The sequence below is a fragment of the Podarcis vaucheri genome (genome assembly GCF_965113315.1).
Source record: "Podarcis vaucheri genome assembly, chromosome: 7".
Lineage (NCBI taxonomy): Eukaryota > Metazoa > Chordata > Lepidosauria > Squamata > Lacertidae > Podarcis > Podarcis vaucheri.
In genome coordinates, this window is record NC_138765.1 from 65,784,575 (window position 1) to 65,809,538 (window position 24,964).

At 45.1% G+C, this 24,964-nt stretch overlaps 1 protein-coding gene and 1 long non-coding RNA gene across 4 annotated transcripts in view; one reads left to right on the top strand and one right to left on the bottom strand.

Annotated features, from left to right (window-relative positions):
- Positions 1 to 3,575, bottom strand: part of LOC309536666 — a 6,552-nt gene extending 2,977 nt beyond the window's left edge. The window contains exons 1-2 of the long non-coding RNA XR_014221686.1: positions 2,537 to 3,575; positions 236 to 347 (exon numbers count right to left, since the gene is read on the bottom strand). This is a non-coding gene — a long non-coding RNA (uncharacterized lncRNA). The remainder of the gene's footprint in view (positions 1 to 235; positions 348 to 2,536) is intronic.
- On the top strand, positions 2,082 to 23,715 carry WDR88 (WD repeat domain 88). Of its 3 annotated transcripts, none has more exons than XM_082230830.1 (11): positions 2,083 to 2,465; positions 4,121 to 4,231; positions 4,978 to 5,066; positions 9,487 to 9,550; positions 11,002 to 11,140; positions 12,859 to 12,988; positions 13,782 to 13,966; positions 14,714 to 14,796; positions 21,630 to 21,698; positions 22,104 to 22,196; positions 23,509 to 23,715. In XM_082230830.1, the coding sequence occupies exons 1-11, from the start codon at positions 2,370 to 2,372 to the stop codon at positions 23,653 to 23,655; spliced, it is 1,206 nt and encodes a 401-aa protein (XP_082086956.1). In that variant the 5' UTR covers positions 2,083 to 2,369; the 3' UTR covers positions 23,656 to 23,715. The 3 variants fall into 3 exon arrangements, with proteins under 3 accessions (XP_082086958.1, XP_082086956.1, XP_082086957.1); XM_082230831.1 differs by lacking the exon at positions 2,083 to 2,465 and adding an exon at positions 2,475 to 2,607; XM_082230832.1 differs by lacking the exon at positions 4,121 to 4,231 and having other exon boundaries at positions 2,082 to 2,465.
- The last annotated feature ends 1,249 nt before the right edge of the window (positions 23,716 to 24,964 follow it).

Genomic DNA, 24,964 nt, shown 5'->3' on the forward strand with positions numbered 1-24,964 from the left:
TTATATTCTTGACAAAGCAAGCATCCGACAGCCTTTAGAGGAAAAATGTGCTAGACCTGGGGCTCTTGTGGATACTACCATTCAAAATATTAATATGGTTGTGGTTTGTTGTTGTTTTAAAAACCCTTTTAGTTTGAGTACATTTTCAGTATGGAGATTATGTCAAAGTTCTCATTTCTCCAGTCTATTCACCACTGACCACATTGCAGTCTCTTACTCCTGTTTTGGATCCTACCTTATCGTAGGGTCCTCTCAAAATGGGAAACAAGGCTATATCAGAATGTGTAACTTTTTTCCGGTATGATGTTCCTGTCACCCAGGAGCAGCTTCATCTGGACTTTGGTGACCTGGATGCAGGATAGATGCAAGTATATCAGATAGACCATCTGTGGTCAGATCCACACACTAGACCTCTAGCAAGATTGGGAGGCTATCATCTTAAACATGGGGTTTGGAAAGGGCCTAGTTCATGGAAATAAAGGGTTTTAGCTGAACAAAAATATATGGGAAGGTAAGACAGTAGGATAAAATATGGATGGAAAAAACCATTGAAATCTATTTCAGTCCATACTAGGGAAACTGCATTAAAACTTTGGCATAAGTGAGACAGAGCCCCAGTTCAAATGTCTTGTCTTTTGTCTAATGTGGCCCCTGAATGTGGTACTTATTTTCACTTTATAATAATTTTATTGTTTTATCTTTTTTTGTAAACCCCTTTATTTTTTTATTTTTTATTATTTTATTTGCATTCAAGCAGTGTATAAATTTCATGAAATAAATAAAGTGATGGTGGAAATGCCTCAAGACCCAGGACTGCAATAATAGGAGTGATTTAGATGAGACTGCAGCTGGCCCTTCTCTCCATCTTCAAAGGAAATAACCAAGATGTTCTGTTTCAAGATATTTTGCTTTTCTTTAGTGGTAGCTGCCTGAGTTGACCATTGTGCAAAAATTGAAAACTTTACAAAACGTAGACCTCCTGGTGTAGTACAAAAAGTGTGGAACATGGCTCTTTCTGAAAAGCTTACGTTCCATCTTCAGGCACTGCGGGATCTTGCTAAACCTGATGCCTTTCCCACTATTTGGTGAGATTTTGTAACATGCTTTGGCAAACATTACTTGCAACAGGAACACCCAGCAAACTCTCTTGAGATACGGAACGCTTGATTTGATCCCTTGTTAAATTACAATGATCAGCATGATGTGTTGTTTTCCTTACTGTTGGGTTTTGTTATTATACCTACATTATTGACGTGCACTTTTCCTGTTCTCCCCCTTATATATATCAAAATTAAATTTAAAAAAGGTTTATACAAAAATGCATGCCTGTACATCAATGAGATCTAAATAAAAACACTAGCATTTAAAAAGAAGTGTAGGCTCAGATGTGATTCAAGACTTCGTTTACAGAGGAGATTCTGCTGGCATAGCCAGGATTTGGGGGGATGGGACAGAACCTCAATATGCTATGTATTTTTATTTATTTTTATTGATTGGGGGGCAGCTACGCCCATGGCTGGGTGTGTGATTATGTGATTAGTTGTGTGACCCAAAGCAAACCCTCAGCTCCCTGCTCTGGGCCATAAAATCTGAAGTTCCTTTTTTGTTGTGTTTTGTGTATCAAACTTAAGGGCAAACAAGATACTGGGCTATTAACATCAGCTGTCACATGACCCACCTACCTCCAAGTCAGCACCATTGAACTCAGCAGGAATAGAAATGCCTAAGATTGCGTTGCAAATTCCCACTGCTGAGGGGCAAACACTTTGTTTTGGGGTTGGTGGGTTGTTGTCTATCACCTTATAGTAGTTTCCTTCTAGCCTTCCCAGAAAATGTTATTGATTTTGATATGTGTGTGTTGTACATTCCTATCACAGTGTGTTGTACTTTACTGTACGTACTCAAAATACTTGTATTTTTTTAAACTATTATTATTATTATTATTATTATTATTATTATTATTATTATTATTATTATTATTATTTTAAAAACTTGCGCTCTGAGGCGTCAAGGAGAGTGCCCCAGGGCTTGTGCAGAGTACAAATTCCCGGTTTGTTTTCAGAGGTGCAAACTCTGCTCCCATAAGCGGCGCTGCGCCTTTTCCCGGGAGGAAGCCGAGAAGCGCTCCGTGATCTCGGAATCCGGGCGTCCCGCTTCGCCTCGGGCCTAGAGGGGAGGCGCGGGGGAAAGGCGGCTCTTTCCCCGACGGCGGAGAGGAGGAAGGGGCTGGCGGGAGAAGCCGCGAGCCAGGCCGGTTGCTAAGCGTTTGGGAGGCCGCCGCCGGTGGAGGAGCAGAAGGAGGGAAAGCGACCCTCGGCGTAGCTGCCTCCGCCGTCGGGGACGGGAGGGGAGGGTTCCCGCCCTTGGAGATGGCGCCTCCGCCGATGGTCTGCCCGGACGACCCCCTGGCCACCGAGACCCGCCCGCCGCAGGCCTGGGAGGGGGACCATGAGAAGCTGGCCAAGGTGGGGTGGCGGAGGCGAAGCGGGTGGGTCGAGTTGTAAGGAACGAATGATAAGGGGGCGGCGCAAGTTACCTGTCAATGGATTGATTTCTTTGATTAGCATCGACTTCTCCTTCCTGCAAGAAGCGGTGCATCCCTGGGTGGTATGGTATTAGTCCTGTTGTAAGGGCAGACCCCTCTTAAGTTAGTCCTGCTGCTTAATTTCAATGGATCTAATCATGAGTGTAGGCAGGGCGGGGCAGCTGCCCCCCCCAATCAACAAAAATACATAGCTAACTGAGGTTTTGCACTCCCAGCAAAAGGCCTAAAGGTAAAGGTAAAGGGACCCCTGACCACTAGGTCCAGTCGTGGCCGACTCTGGGGTTGCAGCGCTCATCTCGCTTTACTGGCCGAGGGAGCCGGCATACAGCTTCCAGGTCATGTGGCCAGCATGACTAAGCCGCTTCTGGCGAACCAGAGCAGCGCACGGAAACACCGTTTACCTTCCCGCCAGAGCGGTACCTATTTATCTACTTGCACTTTGACGTGCTTTCGAACTGCTAGGTTGGCAGGAGCAGGGAACGAGCAACGGGAGCTCACCCTGTCACAGGGATTCGAACCGTCAACCTTCTGATCGGCAAGTCCTAGGCTCTGTGGTTTAACCCACAGCGCCACCCGTGTCCCAAAAGGCCTCCCCCCCCAATCCTGGCTACGCCCATAGATCTAATTCTGAGTAGGACTGCAGACCCTCCAGATGTCCCTATTTTCCAGGAATATCCCTGATTTAGAGAATCGGTCCTGGTTTCTGATTTGATCCCGGAATGTCCCGCTTTTCCTTAAGACATCCCTATTTTCATTGGAGAAATGTTGCAGGGTATGGCGTTATCTGAACCCCCCTGCCGTCTGAAGGCAATCCTGTATAGGGAAGGGTTTTTTTAATGTTTAATTATGTTTTTATATATGTTGGAAGCTGCCCAGAGTGGCTGGGGCAGCCCAGTAAGATGTGTGGGGTTATAAATAGTAAAATTATCGTTATGGAATGAGACATCCCTATTTTCATCGAAGAAATGTTGGTAGTCACCTGATAAGGGAATCTCTTAAAAGTCACTCAGTGCAATTCTAACTGTGTCTGTTCAGGAGCAGTGGCGTAGCGTGGGGGGTGCAGGGGGGCCGGCCGCACCGGGCACAACATCTGGGGGTTAGGGTTAGGGGGCGCAAATCCACGGGTTAGGGGGCGCAAATTACTTGCCTTGCCCCGGGTGCTGACAACCCACGCTACGCCACTGCTCAGGAGTAAGCCCTATTGCATTCAATAGGATTTACTCCCTGGGAAATGAGATTAGGATTGCAGTCCTGGTTAAGATAAAGTATCAGGGGTGTCATGTAGCACCTTTCTTCAGACCCAGATAAAAACCGTTGTTAGGAAGCCAGTGGCAACCACTTCACACAACCATCAGCAGCCACCAGGAACTAATTCACATGTGGAGAGATTTAAAATAGACTCCAGTGAGCCATTTGCTCAGGATTCATGTAAATTGGCTTCAGTGAACGTGCAAGAGAGAAACTGACAGAACAGAAGGTATTTCTAATTACACTTTGTACAGCCCTGTTCTTGACTGGTGTATCTACAAAAAAACATTGACAGAAGATAACATGAGATACTCTGTTCTTTCACAGATTCATTTTAAAATTTTAAAAGGACATTCAGCAGCTGTGACCTCCTGTCATTTCTGTTTTGATGAAACAAAAGTTCTTTCAGGCTCTTATGACAGCACAGTGAAACTCTGGGTAAGCTTGTTACAGACCACAAGCAAGAAATCTAATTGATCATATTGCTTTGAAGTCTAAACCGTAGTTTATCATATTAGCACAAAGGTTAAGTGAATCATTGTTGAAAGTACCAAACATACACTGTCTCTAAGGTCGCACTCCTTTGCACACTCAGCTTGGAGTAAGTCCCCTTATACTCAGTGGAATTTATTTCTGAAATGACATATATAGGATTGAACTGTAAAGTATTTGACACAATTTTACTTGCCAAATTAAAGTGGTAACTTTCCCACTACTTGCACAATGAACACTTGGCCTGCAGAGCTCATTTTTGTAGGGTGTGGTGATGGTTCGGTATATATTATGTTTAAAAAAAGAGTAGAAAGGTTAGAAGCTATAAATAATATACAGTAAATGGAAATGTGGGGAAAACATTCCACTTTTGCATTGTGGGTACCTCTGAACCTGAGACACTGGGCAGAGAATAAGAATACAATTTATGCCCTGTGTGGTTGCATTTGCCTTCAAATAGCCCAGAATAGTTCTTTTTGAAGAGATAAATGTATCATGCAGCCAGTGTATCATGTGGCTTCATCAGGTAAACAGAGGTAATTGATTTATCGGATGCAAGTTCTGCGGGCAGCTTATAAGCAGAACTATTTAGAATAATTAAGTGGAAAAATATGTCCTACGAATTAGCCTTCATTGTCTTTTTCAGTCTGAACACACTACTGAATAACCAAGTTTATCTTTATTTCTTAAAGGATATTGCCGGTGCTGTCTGTATTCAGACCTTTGAAGGTGAGCACACTGGGCCCATTTCTGAATGCTGCCTGAGTCCTGATAATAAAAGGTGATAACACTGTTGCATTTTATATATTAATTAGTAAGCCACAGAACTAATTATATTCAGCAAGTGGGTTTATAGGAACAGGGAAAAGAATGATGACAAAACAGAACGGTCAATGCAGTCCTGCCTTAGAAAGCCAGTAGGAAAAATTATTACCACAACTGTGTTGTTATATATATCTTATAAAATACTTGAATCTTTTTTTATTAAAAAAGTAAATAGATTAATTAGATTTTAACTCAGTGTTGATATAGTATTACTACCACATGTAATGAAGTCCGCAAAAGCTTATGCCATGTTATATATGCCAGTCTTTAAGGTGCCACAAAACTGTTGTATTTGCTGCAAGAGACTAACAGTTATTCCTTGGGAGAGAGTATTGCCACTGAGTCTGGCTGCTACAATGTGGAGGAGCCAAGAGAGGAGCATATATCTGCAGTGCTACTCCATGAGTTCATATTGGGACAAATGGAAGATGGTGGGGTGGCTGGGGTCTCACCAGACACTATCATCATGCCACTTGCAGAGATCAGATGCATTCAGTGAGTGCAGCTGATAAGAGAAGAAAATTCTGTGTGAAGATGTACAGTTTTGCAGAGGCATCTTCAAGGGACGGAGATAAGCTAAGCCTCCTTTTGCTCCCACATTTATTTGCTACATTGCTGAATTTAAGTGCAACTGTTGTCAGAACTGAGTGGAGAGCCAGCTAAGAAGCACGAAGAGTTTCTATAAACCACTGTTTTGTTTTTTTAACTCTTTTCATTAAAAGATAACAGCGATGCAAATCAGTACAATATATTCAATTAAATCAATGCTTTCGCATTATGGCTAATTAATTTAGAAGAGACATTAGCTATCCAGACTGGTTATAGATAAGAGGAAAGCAAACAAGCATGATAACAAAATCATCTTCATGCCATGTTAAACCATACCTAATGTTTAACTGCAATTTCACGCCAATGCCCAGCATTCTCGAAAATCCCTGCTTTGCTCCTCCTTTGCTCCTGACTGTGCTGAAACAAATCATGAACTTTGCATTGTCCTGTCTTCTGAACCTGGGCTGCTTGTTTTCCCCAACAACCCATGAGTGCTAAGCCAAGAACAAACCTGGGCTACTGTTCATTGAAGAGAAAATAACCCACAAGCTGAGCCTGAGTTCAGACAACACATCAAGTCGAGACTTTGCGGTTTTTTGCTCATGGCATTGAGTGGCCAGGAGTAGCTGGGACTTTTAAGCTACATGAACCAGCTCACTGCTCATTCATCTTACACCAGAGCTAAATGCCTTTTATGGTTTAACAGGATGTGCAGACCAGACCACTGCATTAGTTGTCAAAATACTGAATGGCCATTAAGATAACAGTGCTTACGTTCTGGATTAGTCAAGAAAAATTGTTATTTTGGTCTAATGGAGGGTGCTGAAAAATAAACCGTGGGAGACAAATATAGATACTTATCCACCTTGGGATAAATATAATTGAATATCTTTGTTGTATAATGGACCTTAGTGCTTTTTTTTTTACTGCTGTGTCAATGACAGAGCAGTTACCAAGCAACATCAGCTGCCGGAAAATGCAGAGGAAAGCTAGCCCCAGAAAACCTCATATTCAGAATAGCACGCAAATTCTAAATTGAGTCCAATGACAGCTCAATCCTGTGGTCTCAGTACCTCAGGCATCCGTCACTCCATCGTTGGGATTCTGTGCACAGCCATCAGCAGCAGAGGCAACATTTCAACAGTCGCCATAGGAACAAAAGCCATAATAGCAACAACATCAACAGTGAAGAGACTGCATCTCTGGCAATCCTGCCCCGTTTCCCAACAGCAACCCCATATTAGCCATGCAGGGGGCGACAGCTGAATGACCCCGTGATATAAGGCAGGATGTGATGAAGCTTGAATATTTTCCTGCCTAGTCTATGCAAGGAAAACCAGGCAACCAGCACAAGACGCAGTTGCTTCTCCGCCGTGTTGCAGTTGGAAGGAGGGCATCTCCCACAGACTCCAGGGCTGTCTGACATGGGTACAAATTGTCTGGCAGCGCAAACACAAGCCGTCTGCAGCAGCTAGCCTTTTGCCAAGCAGGCCAACAAGGAAGAAAGGAGGACTGTTCCAGTCACAACTCCCAGCCAGCTTCAGAGCACAATAGGTGGGAAACAAGCATGGGAAGTCCGAGGTCTACCTAGGAGAAAGCTCAAGACCTGTTGTGGCCCAAATGCTTCCTCAAAGCACACATCATCAGACCATGCCAACCACTCCCATTCTGCTGGGTGTCTGTGTGAACAGACTATTTTATATTCTTTGCAAGAGGAGATGGTTGCATGGTAAAGGAAGAGCAGAAATGTCTATACAGTGGTACCTTGGTTTTCAAATGCCTTGGTTCTCAAATGCCTTGGTTCTCAAACTCCCAAAACCTGGAAGTAAGTGTTCCAGTTTTTGAACGTTTTTCGGAAGCTGAACATCCATTGCGGCTGTCAGCTATTGTTTCTGGGGCCCTTGCACCAATCAGAAGCTGTGCCTTGGTTTTCAAACATTTCGGAAGTCAAATCGACTTCTGGAATGGATTAAGTTTGGCGCTTTTGTTTTTGCTATTTATTTTTTGTTTTCGTTTTTGAGGCTTTTTCTGTTAATTTGTTTTTGTGACTGTGTGGAAATCAGTTCAGCTACTGATTGATTGATTGATTGATTGATTACAGAAATGGATAAAAGCCCCCCATTCAAACAATGAGTACCATTAGTGCAGAGAAGAAGAAAAATTAAATTTTCATTTTTATCATATACAATACTGTCTTATTTATTTTATAGTACAGTACATTGATTATTGCTTTCATTTTATGGATCAATGGAATTGTTAGATAGTAAAATTCATGTTAAACTGCTGTTTTAGGGGTTGTTTTTAAAAGTCTGGAACGGATTAATTTGTTTTGCATTACTTTCTATGGGAAAGCGTGCCTTGGTTTTGGAATGCTTTGATTTTGGAATGGACTTCTGGAACGGATTAAGTTTGAGAACCAAGGTACCACTGTAATAGAGTCAACTCATACAGAGCAGCACCAGAAGCTTCCGGGAGGATTAGTGTGAAAGAGCACCGAGGTTGGATTTGAGTTTCAGTTCAGGAGGTTATAAAAACGATGCCCACAAGGCAAAGTTTACCTGCCACATTGCTCTACCAGCAGTTATTTTAGTTGAGGGCACAGCAGGACTGCTCCAGACAGCAACTGCACCACCACATAGGCACTGCAGAAGGCGGACTGGCTTGATCAGCCTCCCAGGATCCCAGCCTTCCTGCTCTCTTAGCACCCAGGGGCACAGCCAAACAGAGCTAACTTGGAAGCGTGGGCCAGTGGAACAGCACAGACTTGTGACTTATGGGAGTCTATGACTCTGAGAGTGATGTGGCTCCATTCAGCAGGCCTTAATACACAAGGTACAATTTCTCCAGAGGCACTTTGCAACCATGCGGTGATGAGCTGTGGAGGCTTGCAAACTTATTTGGGCTCCTGATGCTGTGGGACTGAGAAAAGTGGTTGTCTGGGGCTGTCCATTAACTTCAGTGGGAGAGATTTAATGTATGCCGCTTCTGCATAATGTTACACAGGGGGAAGGAACAAGGCCCCAGAGAACATAGGATTCCTCCTAAGTTACATTCCACCTGGCTCAGCTCCTTAATTGCTATAGGGGCAGAAACTTTTGTTGCCACGTTAAAAGTGGGCTGGCCCAGGGATTTGGAGAAACAATTCCATCCTACCCAGTGGCCACAACTAAGTCATATGATTCCCCCCCTTAAATATCTTATAAGCCACATGAGCGGTTTGTATTTTCCTGCTTCCCAGGGTTTTCTGCTTCCTCCATAAGCACATCACATAAGAGAGAGAGCACCAGTTGATTTGCAAATGTGGAACATCCCAGTTTCCAGTTTGAGTGTAACTCTAATGAACAAAAGGGAGCTGTAGTATTTGAAGACATATCTATAGTGTCATTTCGCTTATCCTGAGGGCTTATCCATGCTTCCTCCTTTCCCGCTACTTTCCCCCAGGAAAAACAGCTCTTTAGCAGTCAATCGGAGCAAACACAACTTGGGTTTTCTCCAGATTGCCATTTGCTCCTATTTTGCACTAAAGAACAGGTTTTCCCTGCGAAAGGAGCTGGGCAAGGGGGAAACCGCTTGGACCCACACTTAGAAATCCCAGGTTAAGCAGAAAACCATTCCAACTCGTGCTTTTGAGGCAGGGAACAAGCAGAAGCACTAAATACTATATATGATGGAGGATGAATCTTTCCAGAATATGGGAGCGGAGCATAAAGCATATTCATAAGCTATTTGTTATTGCTATCATAATAATAATAATAATAATAATAATAATAAGCATGAATCAAACATTTTTGCTGTCTTTCAACATGTAAATGTGTTTATTGTTTTAGGTTGATAACAGCATCATATGATAAAAGTCTAAGGGCCTGGGATACGGAAACAGGGAAAGTGCTTGTATGTATTGACTTTTTAATTAAAAACTCCCTATTTAATCTCTAGAAACTAAACTTCCCTTTTACTCAAATGTTTATCCTTGCAAACACATGCAGTCATTTGCAATGGGGGAATAGTTTGGTGAAGCTTCTTGCAGTGAAAATTGGTGGTAGTGGGGTTATAGTTTTTTTATTACTATTATGTTATGCATTTTGTGTTTTTATGTTGTCAACTGGCCTGTGATCTTCAGATAAAGGTTGGTATATAAATTTAATAAATAACAATAATACAGTAATCTCAGCACTTGTCTGCTGCAAATCAACTCCTCCCAAAACGACTTTTCTCGAACAAACGTTGATTTTTCTGTGGGGATTTCTACCTGGCCTTCAAACGGATTCCAAGGATAAGCTTACAAAAATCAGAAATATAATTTTTAAAATTAAGCATACAGTCAGAAACTGCGTGAAAACAGCAGCCAGTGACAGAACACCTTGGAGTGAAAGTCCTGGGAAAACAGAAAGGTCTTTGGCACCAACCAGCATGACATATCTGAATGGGTGTCAAGTAAGCGTTCGTGTGGAGGGCCTTCCATAAAAATGGGTTAAATTCATTTGTGTGTAATGTTTGGTTCCACCCTAATGGTCTAATTCAATTGGTACAGATTTTGATCATGTGATTAAAAAACCAAAACAATAAAAAAATTATAGCAAAAGATAAACGTGTGCTGCATTTCATGTATTCATATATGACCAGGATTCTGGCTCTGACCAGGATTAAGCTTTCAGTACGTACTTACTGTTCCTACTAAACAGGACTGGGGCGGGCGTGAACCATAGGCTTATCTCAGAATGTTCTGAGGCATAAATACAAGATGTGACCGGAAGGTTTGGTGAATGGTCACAGAAATCGGACAGTGGGAAATATTTGAACATACACGCCTTACAGGCCTTCAAAATAGGCCCCCTCTGATACAATGCACCATTGACAAGGTTTGTAAAACTGTTGGAAACTTCTAGAGAAGTCCTCTTTTCGTACTGCTTTCAGTTCCCTTGTCACAGCAGCTTGGACATCTTCAATGGTTTGCAGACCTTCGTGGAAACGCTTAAACCACTCAAACACTGTCTTTCAGGTTACAGCTTCATCTCTGTACACAGTTTTGAGCATTTCGTGGGTTTCCAATGCCGGTTGTATGTTCGAATATTTCTTGCTGTCCGATTTCTGTGACCATTCACTGAATTTTCTGGTCACACCTTGTATAAATGCTTAAAAGTGAGTTAAATATTCTTTTTTTAAAACCTGTGAGCGTGATCCAGTCTGCCCTCTGCACGCTGCCAGGTACATGGTGGGAGTGTCGCCTTGGTCTCAGTCACAAGTAACTTGAGCTGCATCTGGTTTCATGTGCATATGCTTGGTCCTTGGCTGATCGTTAACCCTAAAAGCATAACCTCAAGGGCTTCTCTTCTCTTCTCCAGTGGACTCTAGAGCAGGATGGCCTTGTGACTTCATGCCATATTTCTCACGATGGCAAGTACGTCGCCTCCAGTTCAGATTTGGAAAATGCTTTATTCATTTGTGGTGTAGAAAATGCGAAAAAGGTGGCATATGTCAGAGGTAACATTTTAAAAACTTGGTCACAATCCTTTTCTTTATACCTGTTGAAAGACTCCCAGACGTACACATGCCTCTCACTTCAGTGGGACGTGTACAGGATACGATTCTGTTTGGCTGTGCCCCTGTCCGTTTGCATATTGTACATGTTTACCTGCATCTAGAGTATATAAGGATTTCTTACATATCACCCTAGAAGGAGCATGTCTTTGTACATGCTCCAAAAATTGTTAAATATTATAGTTCTGCTCTATTGCTTTGTTGTAGAGCACAATACAGCACACAGCACAGCTGAAAGCTTCAGCGAGCCTATTTATGTGGCTTATCTTGACAACTAATGCAAATATGGCTATAAGTGGCAAGCATTGTTTGCCAAGTACCCAATGAAATTGTGTGTGTATACATTGTTGCATGCACCCCAATCTCTGAGTAGCAAGATACTCCACAGGTTTCTGTGCTTACCGGTACCTAGAGTCTGGTTTCCTTTGAATGACAGCCAATGGATATACTGTGGTATCTTTTGAATATATGGTTTTATTGAAACATATATGATCAAAGCCAGGGGTCAGCAACCTTTTTTAGCCATGGGTTGGTCCACTGTCCCTCAGACCATGTGGTGGGCTGGACTATATTTTTTGGGGGGGTGTGTGTGAATGAATTCCTATGCCCCACAAATAACCCAGAGATGCATTTAAAATAAAAGCACACATTATACTCATGTAAAAACACCAGGCAGGCCCCACAAATAACCCAGAGGTGCATTTTAAATAAAAGGACACATTCTACTCATGTAAAAACACGCTGATTCCCGAACTGTCTGTGGGCTGGATTGAGAAGGTGATGGGGCCGCATCCGGCCCCCAGGCCTTTGGTTGCCTACCCCTGATCTAAGCATAGGATGGAGAGGCTCGCAGCATGAACACCCCAACAGATCTTAATGTACTAGGGAAGCCTCAAGTCACAGTTTTTGAGTCCAGCACAGAGCAAGACATATCTCTGCAGTCTCCAGCTTCCAGTGTCTGCCAAAATTCACACATGCACAGCCCGCCTCCCCCCTTAGCCTATTGTTCCCCATCCTAGGATGACATCAAGCCAGGTGAGTTGGGAAAAGGCCTGTCCATTTGTCTCTATGGCAACCTCTACGGACATGTAAATAGCAATACTTAAGGCCATGACCTTAACAAAGGAACTAGTCTGACCAGTTTACCAGGTTTCCTCTTGTAGATTCTAACCTCGCACAGGATCACAGGTTTGGAAGGGACCAATGGGTATCATCCAGACTGACCCCCCCTCCCAAACCTATAACAATACACACACCACATCTATCTCCTGAGGATACATTCCTATGGCACAATATTGAGCCAATTGAATTAACAGAGTGAATTCTAAGGCTACTTTTTGATGTGTAAAATTGCTAAGAGTTGAATAAATTGGGAATCAAGTGGTGGGTGGGCAAACTGACTTAAAAAAAATATCAAGTATTAGTGTCACTACTTCAGAATTATTAAATTGACATTTTGCCCCATACTTAGATGGTTAGTTGTTGTATGTGCAAGTGTTTCAGTTCCTGCTGTGTTTTGGAACTATAGAGACGTACATTAAAATAACAAAACCATGACAATAAGCTGAAACTCAGATGTGAGTAACCATCAGACTAGCTGGTAGCTCTAACCTTGTCCAAAGTGCTTGCAGCCTGTTACTTGGAGTGTTCCTTTCTTTCAGAGTATCACAGAAGCACAGTGAGAAGATGTCGTTTTGATCCTCAGAACCAACGAATAGCTACAGTGTCATCTGACATGTCTTTAAAATTCTGGGATATTATAGCACAGTCTACCACAGTCACAATTGAGCGGTAAAAGAGACAGTGAAGCAGCTACTGATGTGGCTCTTCATGAAGTCTGCTTCCTATTAGTGTAAAATCTGTAGCAGTTAAATGGGTAATGTGGCCACTTCCACTAAACTAGATGTTAATTTTGGAATCTACTTTTCACACTCATTTCATGGGAGGCCCATCCACATAATAGTCACCCTCCTGTGTTTTCCCACTTGTGAGTGCTGAGAGTTCAGTTTTTCAAAATATTTTTATGTGCTTTTCGGGCAGTACTGTTTTAATTTTGGCAGTGACGTATCAGGCAGCTGAGCCTACCACAGCTCAGTATATCCACACTATCCATTTTTTAATGCTTTTCCAGATATAATTTTAAAAAATATTAACAAAATGGTCCTTTAATGAAAGAGTGTTTATTTCATTAATTTCATAGCACTTCTTCTTTTTCTTTTTTTCTTTTTTTGAAGCCAAACCATTTTTCTGAGAAAGAAAGAAAACAGGAGTCCATTTTTAAAAGTATGTCTGTTTGCACTCAGAACATCCAACTCATCTTTTCCCCTTATCTACCATGTCCAGACTAGTGTTACTTTTACTTGCACTTCACAGGTGATTCTCCAAAGCTAGCCTTTGGAGGGCATTGTGTGCCTGGGACAAAAAGCATTTGCAGCTATGAGGATAGCCAGAAAGAGCAGCAACTGACCAGTAACTGGGTTTTTTCTGCAGTACCAGGGCTGAGGTCTAATAGTGTGCCCTACAGAAGAGTCAACACTGTAAATTTGAAGGTATCCTGCTGCAGTGATCTGCACATCTTTTTCAGGGCACACACCAACGCAATTGCAGATTGCCGTTTCTCCTTGGATGGCCATTATTTGTGCACAGCAGGTTGGGATGAAGTCATAAAGTTATGGGATATCAGGACAGGGGAGTTCCGTTCCCATGGACCCATTATTTTGGATCAGGGCCACATAGGAATAGTTGGCTGCTGTGATATTAGTAAGGATGGTGAGTAATGTGAAATGTCATATAATGGCACCTTCTACGCAAATGTATAAATGTGAAAGAAAAGTGTGTTTATTTCAGATGAGTCACAGGGGTCATGCTCAAACCACTAATTAAGTTCTCAACTTTCAGAATGAAATGATTTTCCGTTTTGATTAAATGGTTGCTCATTTAATTGAGGTAGACCGAACTTGATGACTTACGGTAGATTGTTGTTCAGTCAGCCTTCTAGAACACCCCTTAATTGATAAGCTCATTAAGATCTATTGTTAGGTGAACATGTCTGAGCAGAGAAATAAAATGTCAAGCTTTATGATGCTGTGTCAGCCCCTGCTTATTCTATTCAAACCTCTGCCACTGTTTAAAATAGCCACTTTCCCCCTATCAGTATGCTTCCATCCTCACTTTACTCAAACTCCTGCCATTGTTTTAAACCACCACTTTCCCCCTTCTCGCTCTCATGCCATTACCGCAGTTGTTTTGCAACACACCTTCACTTTTGCTCCCCTCCCCTACCATGACTTCCTGCAAATCCAGGCCTGTGATGTGGCCTAGAAATCTCCCAGTGGGAGCTGCGTGATGACATTTTTACATTTTCATTATATAGAAAGATATGGCTTAGTATTCTTAATGCAGTATTTCAGTTGTATTAAAAGTCAAATATTCATTCACTTTTTCCTGCATGAATGAATCTTAGTTTATTTAATAACAAAGCACAAGGCAGTCACCTGATGTAATTTTATATTTCAGCATCGCTTGTGGTGTCTGGAGGTTATGACAAAACAATCGTTATCTGGGACTCACGAGAGGCATATAAAAAGCTGTGTTTAAAGGTACTGTGTAAGCATTTGCCTGGGCAAAGGAGGACTTAATTTTGCTTAAGTTAGCTGTGAAACTCCAACTGACTATGCAAGATCAGTTCCTAAATGAAAGATAACTTTTTTGAAAATGCTCTTTCTATAAGAATAATTAAATTGGTGTCTCTTTTTTCCTCAATCTCTTCATGTCATGTTTGATATCCAGTAACAATGTTTAAAACACTGACAATTTCACCGCTTTTATAGCTGATCCATTGGGCAGTGCCCACATATCTCCTGATAGTGCAATTCAGAAACCATATTCTGCACATTTCCACCTCTGGCACTAAGCCATTGAGTTGTAGTTGCTAGGAAACTAAGCCATAATTCCTAGGGTGGTTCATGATCAAGCATCACAGTTTTTTGAACAGCAGTTGTACACCGAATATTTTCACTTGTAGGTAACCATAACATTGTGAGGCCTGTATATTCAATAATGCTTGAGGTTGGTTAAGGGTCCCCAGCCTCTTTTGGGGCTGTGGGCACATTTCAAAATTTGAGAAACTCTTGCGGACAGGGCAGGGCTGGCTCACCCTTGAGGCAAGGTGAGACAACTGCCTCGGGTTGCCAGATCTGCAAGGACAGTAGATCCTCTGTGATGCCCCTTTGATTCTGACTTGGGTAAAGATGCTTTGACACTTCCCCCTGTGCTTGATGTCAATATTCACTCCTTCCTTGTTCCTGGTGTAGATATTCATTCCTTGCTTCTTCCCTGGTGGCGGGGGAGGGAAGAGTGCCAGTTTGCGATTCGCCTCAGGTGCCGAAATGTCTTGGGCCGACCCTGAGGCAGGGCACCACCACAACAGAAATGGCTGCCCTGCAGGCTGGCTAGCCATGAAAAGCAAATAACTTGCCCAGGGAACTGAGTAGCAAGGCAGAGGTTGGGTCTGAGCCCCAAGCGGCAAAACGTATTTGCCTCCAGAAGGCGATTCAACTTCGTGGAAGGAAAAGTGATGGTGCTCAGAGAACTCCCCTCCCCGAAAGCACGCACAGACGAAAGACACAAATCCCACACAGAAAACAAAATATAACACAGGTCTCTCTCACACACACACACTGAAACTCACAGGCAAAGCATCTCCAGTTGCTTTGCTCCCCACTTCCAAGCTTCCTAGGCAGTGGGACGGTCCCATATTTTTTCTTTTTTAAAAAGGCAGCCTCCACCTTCTCCCTTCCTGAAATATACTCAGAGTCGCAAAGTGATTTCATGCTCTTTATTCAGCTCATAGTGGTGAGGAGGAATGAATGAATGTCCCCTCACAGTATCTGCTTTATATACATTATTTACACAATGGGCTGCACATGATTGGCTAATTCCGGAATTCTACTGTAAGCCAATCAGGTTGTGGATTCACTTCTATCTGGAGCAGGATTGGGTGGTTCCTGCCAACCAATCAAACTGCTGCATTGTTCCAGGACCAATCAGACTGCTGCATTCTGAATCCTATTGTTCTAGGACTAATCAGACTGCTGCAATTTGGATCCTATTGTTCTAGGACCAATCAGACTGCTTCAGTTTGGATCCTATTGTTCTCAGTACATAACACCCCTCCCCTCTAAGTTCCAGTCCTGCCCGGGAGGTCGCATTCATAGTCCTCAAGGTATGCCGGCGGCCTACGTGTGCGTTGCGGCCTGTGGTGTTCCCTGGTCCGGGCCCCAGGTTCTGGCTCATGTTCCAAGGATGCTGGCTGTGATGGGGTTGTTTGGTCTGGTGCAACCGGCTCGCTCAGTCGTGGTTCTGGTTCTGGTGTCCTTTCGGCCTCACGGGTCCTCTCTGTATTTACTGATTCTGCCTCTCCTGCTGGCCCCTCCTGCTCTATGGGCCTCACTGTCCCGCTGTTCCCTTGGGACTCCTCTGACCTGTCCTCCTCCTGGGTTTCTCCCGGGAATCGTCGCCGTATCTGGTCGCAGTGGCGGCGCCAGCATTGCCCCCCATCCGTTAGCACCTCGTACGACACTGGGCCAGTGACCCTGGTGACTGTGGCGGGTACCCATGCCGGGCCTGCCCCAAAATTCTTTGCGTACACTGGGTCCTGGGCCTCGAAGGTCCGGGGGTTCCTGCCTTCCCCCACGACTACCTCATCCTGAGCTCTATCGGGGTGAAGGCGGTCCAATCTAATTGCAAGGCGCCGACCCATTAGTAGTTCCGCGGGGCTCCGGCCAGTCGTTGAGCTGGGGGTGCTGTGCTGTGCTAGAAGGAATGTGGCAAGGCGGTACTCCCAGTCCCCTTGCGTCATGCGGCGGAGGGTGTCCTTGGTGGTCCGCACCATGCGTTCTGCTTGGCCATTGGTGGCAGGGTGGAACGGCGCTGAACGGATGTGGCGGATGGCGTTCTGTGCTGTGAAGGTTTGGAATTCTCCTGACGTAAATGCAGTCCCGTTGTCTGAGACGAGAGTGTCAGGGAGCCCGTGGGTTGCAAACAGCCTGCGTAGTACCCGGATGGCTGCGGACGTGGAAGTGGACGGTACCAGTGCGACCTCCAGCCATTTGGTGTAGGAGTCCACCACTATGAAGAATGTTTTTCCCTGAAAGGGGCCAGCGAAATCCACATGCAGGCGTGACCATGGTGCTCGGGCGGACTCCCAGGACTGGACTGGGGCCCTTGGGGGATCTGGGCGGGATTCTTGGCAGGCCTGGCAGTGTTTGACCCAAGCCTCTATCTCTCCATCGATCCCCGGCCACCACACATAACTCCTGGCAAGGGCCTTCATTCTTACTACCCCTGGATGTGTCTCGTGTAGGGCTGTGAGGACCCTTTTGCGGAGGGGCTGGGGAACAACGACTCTGCTTCCCCATAACAGGCACCCCTTGTGGGCCGACAGTTCATGTTTGCGGGTTGTGTAGCCGGCGAATTCTGGCCCGGGGCTGCTGCTGGGCCATCCCCTCCACACCCAGTCCAGGACCCGGGAGATGACCCTATCTTTCTTGGAATGGTGTGCAACTTCTTGTGCCTGAATGGGGCGGTCAGGAAGCAGCTCCAGGCTCATAACCTCTTGTGCAGGTGCTGGGTCAGGGCCTGTTTCCGGTAGTGGTAGCCTGCTGAGGGCGTCCGCATGGCCCATTGCCTTCCCCGGGCGGTGAATCAGTGCATACTGGTAGCTGGCAAGGAAAATTGACCACCTGAGGACGCGAGGAGACAGCACTTGGGGGGTCTGCTTTTCGGGGGCAAACAAGCCAAGCAACGGCTTGTGGTCAGTCACCACGGTGAAGGGCCGCCCGTACAAGAAATCATGGAATTTTTTTACTCCCTTCACGATTGCCAGACCCTCCTTGTCAATTTGCGAGTAGTTCCGCTCGGTTGCGTTGAGTGTCTGGGAAAAGTACGCCACCGGTACCTCTCTTCCATCCGGGAGTTGGTGCCCCAGGACAGCGCCAATGCCATAGGGTGAGGCATCGCATGCTAGCACCACTGGCAGCCTCTCGTCGAAGTGTGCCAAGACAGAGTTTGAGACAAGCAAGTCCTTGACTGCCTGGAATGCAGCCTCCTGGCGCTGGCCCCACACCCAAGGGGCCCGCTTGTCCAGGAGTCTGTGTAGGGGCTCCGCTACCGCCGCCTTGTGGGGAAGGAAGGAATGGTAAAAGTTCAATAATCCCAAGAAGGCCTGAAGTTCAGTCTTGCTCTTGGGCGCTGGGGCATCACAAATGGCCCGTACCTTGTCCCCCGTCGGGTGGACCCCTTCTGCGTCCACCATAAATCCCAGAAAGTCCACCTGAGGCACTCCTAGTAGACATTTTTCTCGCTTCACCTTGAGACCCGCCGTCTGGAAACGGTGCAGAACGGTGCGGAGGCGGTCCTCAAACTCCTCTGGTGTGGGCCCGGCAATCAACACATCATCGAAGAAGGGGGTGACGCCAGGAATCCCTTTAAGGAGAGAGTCCATTAGATTCTGGAATATGCCTGGTGCCACGCTGACCCCGAATTGCAGCCGCTTTACCCTGAACGCTCCTCTGTGCGTCACAATCGTCTGTGCCTCTGCTGTGGCCTCATCTACTGGCAGCTGTTGATATGCTTGGGCCAAGTCCAGCTTGCCAAAAATTTTCGACCCAGCCAGGGTGGCAAGGACATGGCTGACCACTGGCACTGGGTATGCGTGGGCCGTGAGGGCCTTGTTTATGGTACATTTGTAGTCTGCGCAGATGCGGACCGAACCATTAGGCTTGACGGGTGTGACGATTGGCGTTTCCCAGGGGGCATTAGGCACCGGCTCCAGCACTCCTTGCTCCACGAGTCGGTCCAATTCCTCGTCTATACGGGGTTTCAAGGCGAACGGGACCCGGCGGGCCTTGAGCCTGACCGGTCGTACTGCGGGGTCAAGCTGTAGCGCAATGGGGGGGCCCGTATACTGTCCCAATTTTCCGTCGAAAACCCCTGGAAATTCCTTGCATATGGCGTCCACGTCCACTTGTAAGCTAGTGTGGTTCACCCCGGTGACAGCTAGCCCCAGTGGTCCAAACCATGCCAATCCCAGTAAGCTAATGTAGGGGCCCTTGACCACAAGCAAGTCCAGTTGTCGCGTCCGCCCTCGGTATTGCACCCTGAAGGTCCCCACCCCCATTGTGGGGACCTTACGTTTCTGGAAGTCCCGTAGGGTGAATGGGGCCGGCCTGAGTTTGGGACCCCCAGTAGGACACAGTTTCCTTAAGGTCTTTGCCGAGATTATGGATAGAGTTGAACCCGTGTCAAGCTCCATGCGGCATGGGGCCCCCTCTATCTGTACCTCTACATAAATTTTCTCTACGTTGGGGTGGGGCAACTGGTATACCTGGCAGTCCGTGAGCTCCGTCGAGTTGCCTTGGTGCGTTGGGCCCCGGGACCTGGGGCTCTTGGGTTGGTCATCTGATGCCTGGTGTCGGGTGGGCCGAGCCCGACACACCCGGGCGATGTGTCCTGATTTTCTGCACTGCCTGCACTCTGCGTTGCGGAAACGGCAGGTCCTCCTCTCGTGACTCTCCCCGCAGCTTGCGCAGTTTCCTCCTTCTCGTCGAGGCAGCTGTGGTCTGTGCGCTGCTTGAGTGCGCTGCTGTACTCGGTGCACCTCCTCCCTGTCAGATCCTGAGTCGTCGGTGAGGTCTTCATGGTGGACCCTCGGTTGGGATGGCAGGCTCGGCCGTGCCTCTTGCGTTGACCTCTCGGCAGCTTCCGTTGCCAGGGCCTCCTCCAGAGCGACGTGGAACGTTAGGTCCTTCTTAGCGTAGAGGCGTCGTTGCAGCTTCTCATCCTTCAGGCCACCGACGAGACGGTCACGAAGCATGTTCTCCAGCTCTGAGAAGTTGCAGAACCGGGCGGCTTGGCGGAGAGAGGTCACAAACCCAGTTATGGTTTCCCCAGGGGCTTGTCGCTTTGCGTAGAAGGCATTTCGACGAGCCACCACTGAGGGCTGCGGCGAAAAGTGCCCCTTCAGCTGTTCCATTATTGTTTTGTATGGAACAGTAGCGACGTCTTCAGGCGCAAGGAGAGCCCGGGCGATTTCAAACGTCTCCTCTCCGCAGACGCTGAAGAATATCGCCCTCTTCTTGGCATCTTCTTCGTCGGTGACCCCTTTGGCTTCTAGGAGGAAGGTGAAACGGGAGGCGTACGCTTCCCAGTCTCCAGATGCTGGGTTGAATGGCGAGAAGCTGCTGTTGGCTGCCATTCTGAGTTCCTTGTGTCCCGGAGCTGAAGCCTGGATACACGGTGCGAGGCAGCAGTGCGGCAGGTGGCGGTGCTGCGGTGCTGTGTGTGGCAGTCAGCTCAGCGGGATCCCACCTTCATCGCCAGTGAAATATACTCAGAGTCGCAAAGTGATTTCATGCTCTTTATTCAGCTCATAGTGGTGAGGAGGAATGAATGAATGTCCCCTCACAGTATCTGCTTTATATACATTATTTACACAATGGGCTGCACATGATTGGCTAATTCCGGAATTCTACTGTAAGCCAATCAGGTTGTGGATTCACTTCTATCTGGAGCAGGATTGGGTGGTTCCTGCCAACCAATCAAACTGCTGCATTGTTCCAGGACCAATCAGACTGCTGCATTCTGAATCCTATTGTTCTAGGACTAATCAGACTGCTGCAATTTGGATCCTATTGTTCTAGGACCAATCAGACTGCTTCAGTTTGGATCCTATTGTTCTCAGTACATAACACTTCCCTTTCCTGTCAAAGATTCTCGGCACCACATCGGAGTGGAAGCTTCACTTTCTGGCCAATATAGAAACAAAAGAAATGTGAAGGGCTGAACCCCGACACCCGTGGGTGCCATGGGAGGAAACGGTGGCAATGTTTGTTTGCATCAGAACAGAACTTCCACCTTGGCAGGAGGCCCCTTTCTTGTAGGGCTGCTCCCCTTCTCATAACAGACAGAATGACAAATGCATCGGCTGGAAAAGGGGAACAGAACCGTAGTTCTTCCATAACAGTAATTAAAACTATTCACTATGAAGTTCTGTGGAAGATATTATATTTAAAATGATATATTAAAATTGTATGTAAGTGCTTAAGAAAAAATACAAAGTATTGATTAGATTATGCCAGAAACAGATGGGGTTTTTCTCCCTCAGAGTGTCACAAAAGACTCACACCACAAAGATCTTGAATGTAGAATACATCTTATAATGCACCTCTAAGCTTTTTTCATCTGTGACGTTCACAACAGAAAAAGGCCTTCAGTAGTATTGAAATAAAATAACAATGAAACTAATAGTGCAACCATAAGCATGCTTACTCAGAGGCACGTTGCACTTAGTTCAGTAGGACTTGGCTCTCTACAAATGTCTTAAGGGTGAACAAAATCCCATTTTTGTGTAATCGGAAAACTTTCTTTACAGGGTCATGCAGGTTGGGTGACAGACATTGCCTTGAGTAGCAACAAGAAGTGGCTTGTATCTGCCTCAAAGGTATCATCAGTAAGCTTAGTTAAATAATTTGAAACATAGTTCAGTGGCTGTCTTCCTCCCACTCCCGACTGTTTCCGTAGATACCTCATTGTGATACTTCAATCCCATAAGGTTTTTTGTGGGCCCCTCAAAACCCCGACAAGTTTGTCCTAAAAAAAGAGAAAACCTTGAAGACCATTCTCGTGGGCCTCCTGCTATGAGTCTGTGGTGCCAAAAAATATGTGTAACTGTACACCCACCCACACCTCGATCCCCTCCATTTTAAATATTTTAAAATTGGCCACAACCACTTTTGCATTTCATTCATGCCCACATTGACATGCAGCCCCCAAAGGTGTGGCCCTTGGCGTGAAAATGGTTATCCACCCCTGCTGTAAATTGATAGAAATGCTTCCGTTGTTTCAGGACTGTACTTTGAGAGTTTGGGACGTTGCAGATGCCCATGAAGTCCCTGTGGTGGTCCAAGCCATTAGAACAAGAGGCTCCAAGTTAGCAAAAGTCAGTCTTATTATTCCTCTCTTGGATGTAACTATCCTACAAGAATGTTTCTCTCTATTTGTATGTCCATATGCTTCCTCCTTTTCCTTTTAGCAAACCCCAACCTCCGAATCCTATGTGCCCTAAAGTCCATTCTGCGAGCCACAGGTGCATTTCACAGCCTTTGGATCAAAGAATGTTGAAGGGCAGAGCATCATTTAAGTCAGGGATGAAATCTGGAACTGGTTTTGAATGTCACACTTGAATATCGGAAACCATAATACAGTGGTGCCTCGCAAGACGAAAAAAATCCGTTCTGTGATTCTCTTCGTCTAGCGGTTTTTTCGTCTTGCGAAGCAAGCCCATTGACGGATTAGCAGATTAGCGCTATTAGCGTCTTATCGTCTTATCGGATCAGCTGATAAGCGGCTTAGCGGCTTAGAAAAAAGGGGGGAAGGGGAAAAAACCCCGCAGGAACTCGCAAGACATTTTCGTCTTGCGAAGCAAGCCCATAGGAGATTCATTTTGCGAAGCACCTCCAAAATGGAAAACTCTTTCGTCTAGTGAGTTTTCCGTCTTGCGAGGCATTCGTCTTGCGGGGCACCACTGTAAAGGAGAACATCTGAATAACAGGAAGCTGCATATCCTATAGTGCATAGCAGCCTTCCCTGGCCTGCTTCTTCCAGATGTTTTACATTACAACACCCAGCAGCCAGCTGGTGCTTTCCCCATATCCTTTCCCGACAGGAACAAGAGCTACCAGCATGACATTCCTATGGCAGCGAAAAAATATTTGAGGGGAAGGTAGGCAGGCTCACATATGTATGTGTCTTTGTGTCTGGGTACATCGTTGTCCCTGCACAGACTAGCGGCAGTGCATCTCAAATTCAGGATGCAATACAGTTGCCGAAACAATGTATTGATACCAGATGGAATTGCAGTCTTAACTTACTTCTGAGCACACATGGTTAGGATTGAGTTGTAGGGCTACAATCCTGTTCTTTCCTGGAAGCAAGCAGCATTGAACACAATGGGGCTTGCTTCTGACTGAACGCATACAGGATTGCACTGCACTGCAACCAAGAAATTAAGTCATTTTTATCTTGCCCCACTCATTTTGATGGGACTTAAGTGAACCCAGTATGGTCTGTCACCTAGTAAAATGCTACTAAAAAATTAGGAGCACATGCTGAATGTCTCTTATAGAGTGATTTCTGCTAAGCATTCATTAGCATTTGCAAAAATGGGTCTGCGTGTCAGTTTGTTTTTAGAATGGAAATTCCTCTTGTTTGAACCACTGATATGTTATTTTTTTCTATATAAAAAAATCTAGTGTGAAGAATGTAAGAAGTCTTTCCTGCTCTTCCACAATGATGAAGATAAAGTAGAAATCAATTGTGTTTTCTGTCGGCTGGCAAGTTACAAAGAAAGTGTTCCGCCAGATCCCCCTCCATTGCCTCCACTGCCTCCTGATTTTTAAAGGAATCGGCAACAGGCCATTGCTGGAAATTTTTTAAGCGATAAAAGTTATTTGCCTGCATTTACAGAACTCGGAACTGTTTTTTTAGTCTTTAATTACATACTGAAATTCCTATGGAATAGAGTCATTTGAAGGATCCACTGCGTCCTACTGGTTGACAAGCATAAAATAAAAAAAATAAGTACGGCCAAGTGGATTTACACAACTTCTAGTTCCACTGTGGTCCTCTCTTAAGTGTAATTGAAAAAGTAACCCAGTGATGCAAGAGGAAAGTCGTATGAATCTCAGTCTAGTGCGGAACATGCTCAAAAACATGTGCACCATTAAGCAACACGAGTCTAGCTGAGAGGTGGAACTTGCAGTCTGCGAAATTCTGAAATCCACATTAGAGCAATACCTTTATTGGGGCAATCAAAATGTCACAAAATAGTGTGCAAGCCATGAAGCTTCAATCTGATCAAAGCCTCAAAAAGGAAAGTGGGAGAAGGTTGCTGACATTCAAGGGAAGCTCTGTTAGGTGTGATTTCTATAATTTAGCAGAGCATCATTTGAATGTCTCCCACATTCAGTCTTGGAGATTTTCATCAGTTGCAGACCCCATGAATTTCAGCATCAACCAAATTTTTTCCTCCCCTCTACCTTAGGCTATCTTCTAGCCTGATTTAATATTATTTTACTTAACAGAATTATATGCTGTTTAATCATACATAACCTCTAAGCAGTTTACATAGAATATGAAATGTTCATTAAAAATATTGATAAAATCAAACATTAATAGCAAGTTAACCTGAAATTTACATCTTAAATACATCTTAAAACTATTTCTGGAAGACTTACCTAAACAAAAAGCCTTTAGCAGGTGCCAGAAATAATACAGCAAAGATGCCTTTTAATATCAATGGGAAGGAAGTTCCAGAGACTAGTTGCTGCCACACTGAATAATCAATTCCTTGGAACTGAAGAGTTCTGGAGAACTTGAAAGTGTGACCACAATTGTCTGACATTTTGCTTGGCCCAATAAAAGCATTGCCCCGATACAGATTTTGGGATTTTTCTTATGGACCAAGATGGCTACTTCTACGTTTTGAATCTTTGAAGTGTGTTCATATTTGGTTACATTTGCAAATGTAGATATACATACGTGCATAAATGTAGACTGCCAGTTTTAAGGAACACGGGAACAAACCGCTATTCTGAATAATGCTTTTTGTAGGAAAGGATAGGGAGCACTGGGGATGAGTTTATGGAACTTTGATGGCCCAAAAGGGTTTGAGAACCACTGATAGATGCTGCTACAATCAGGGCCATG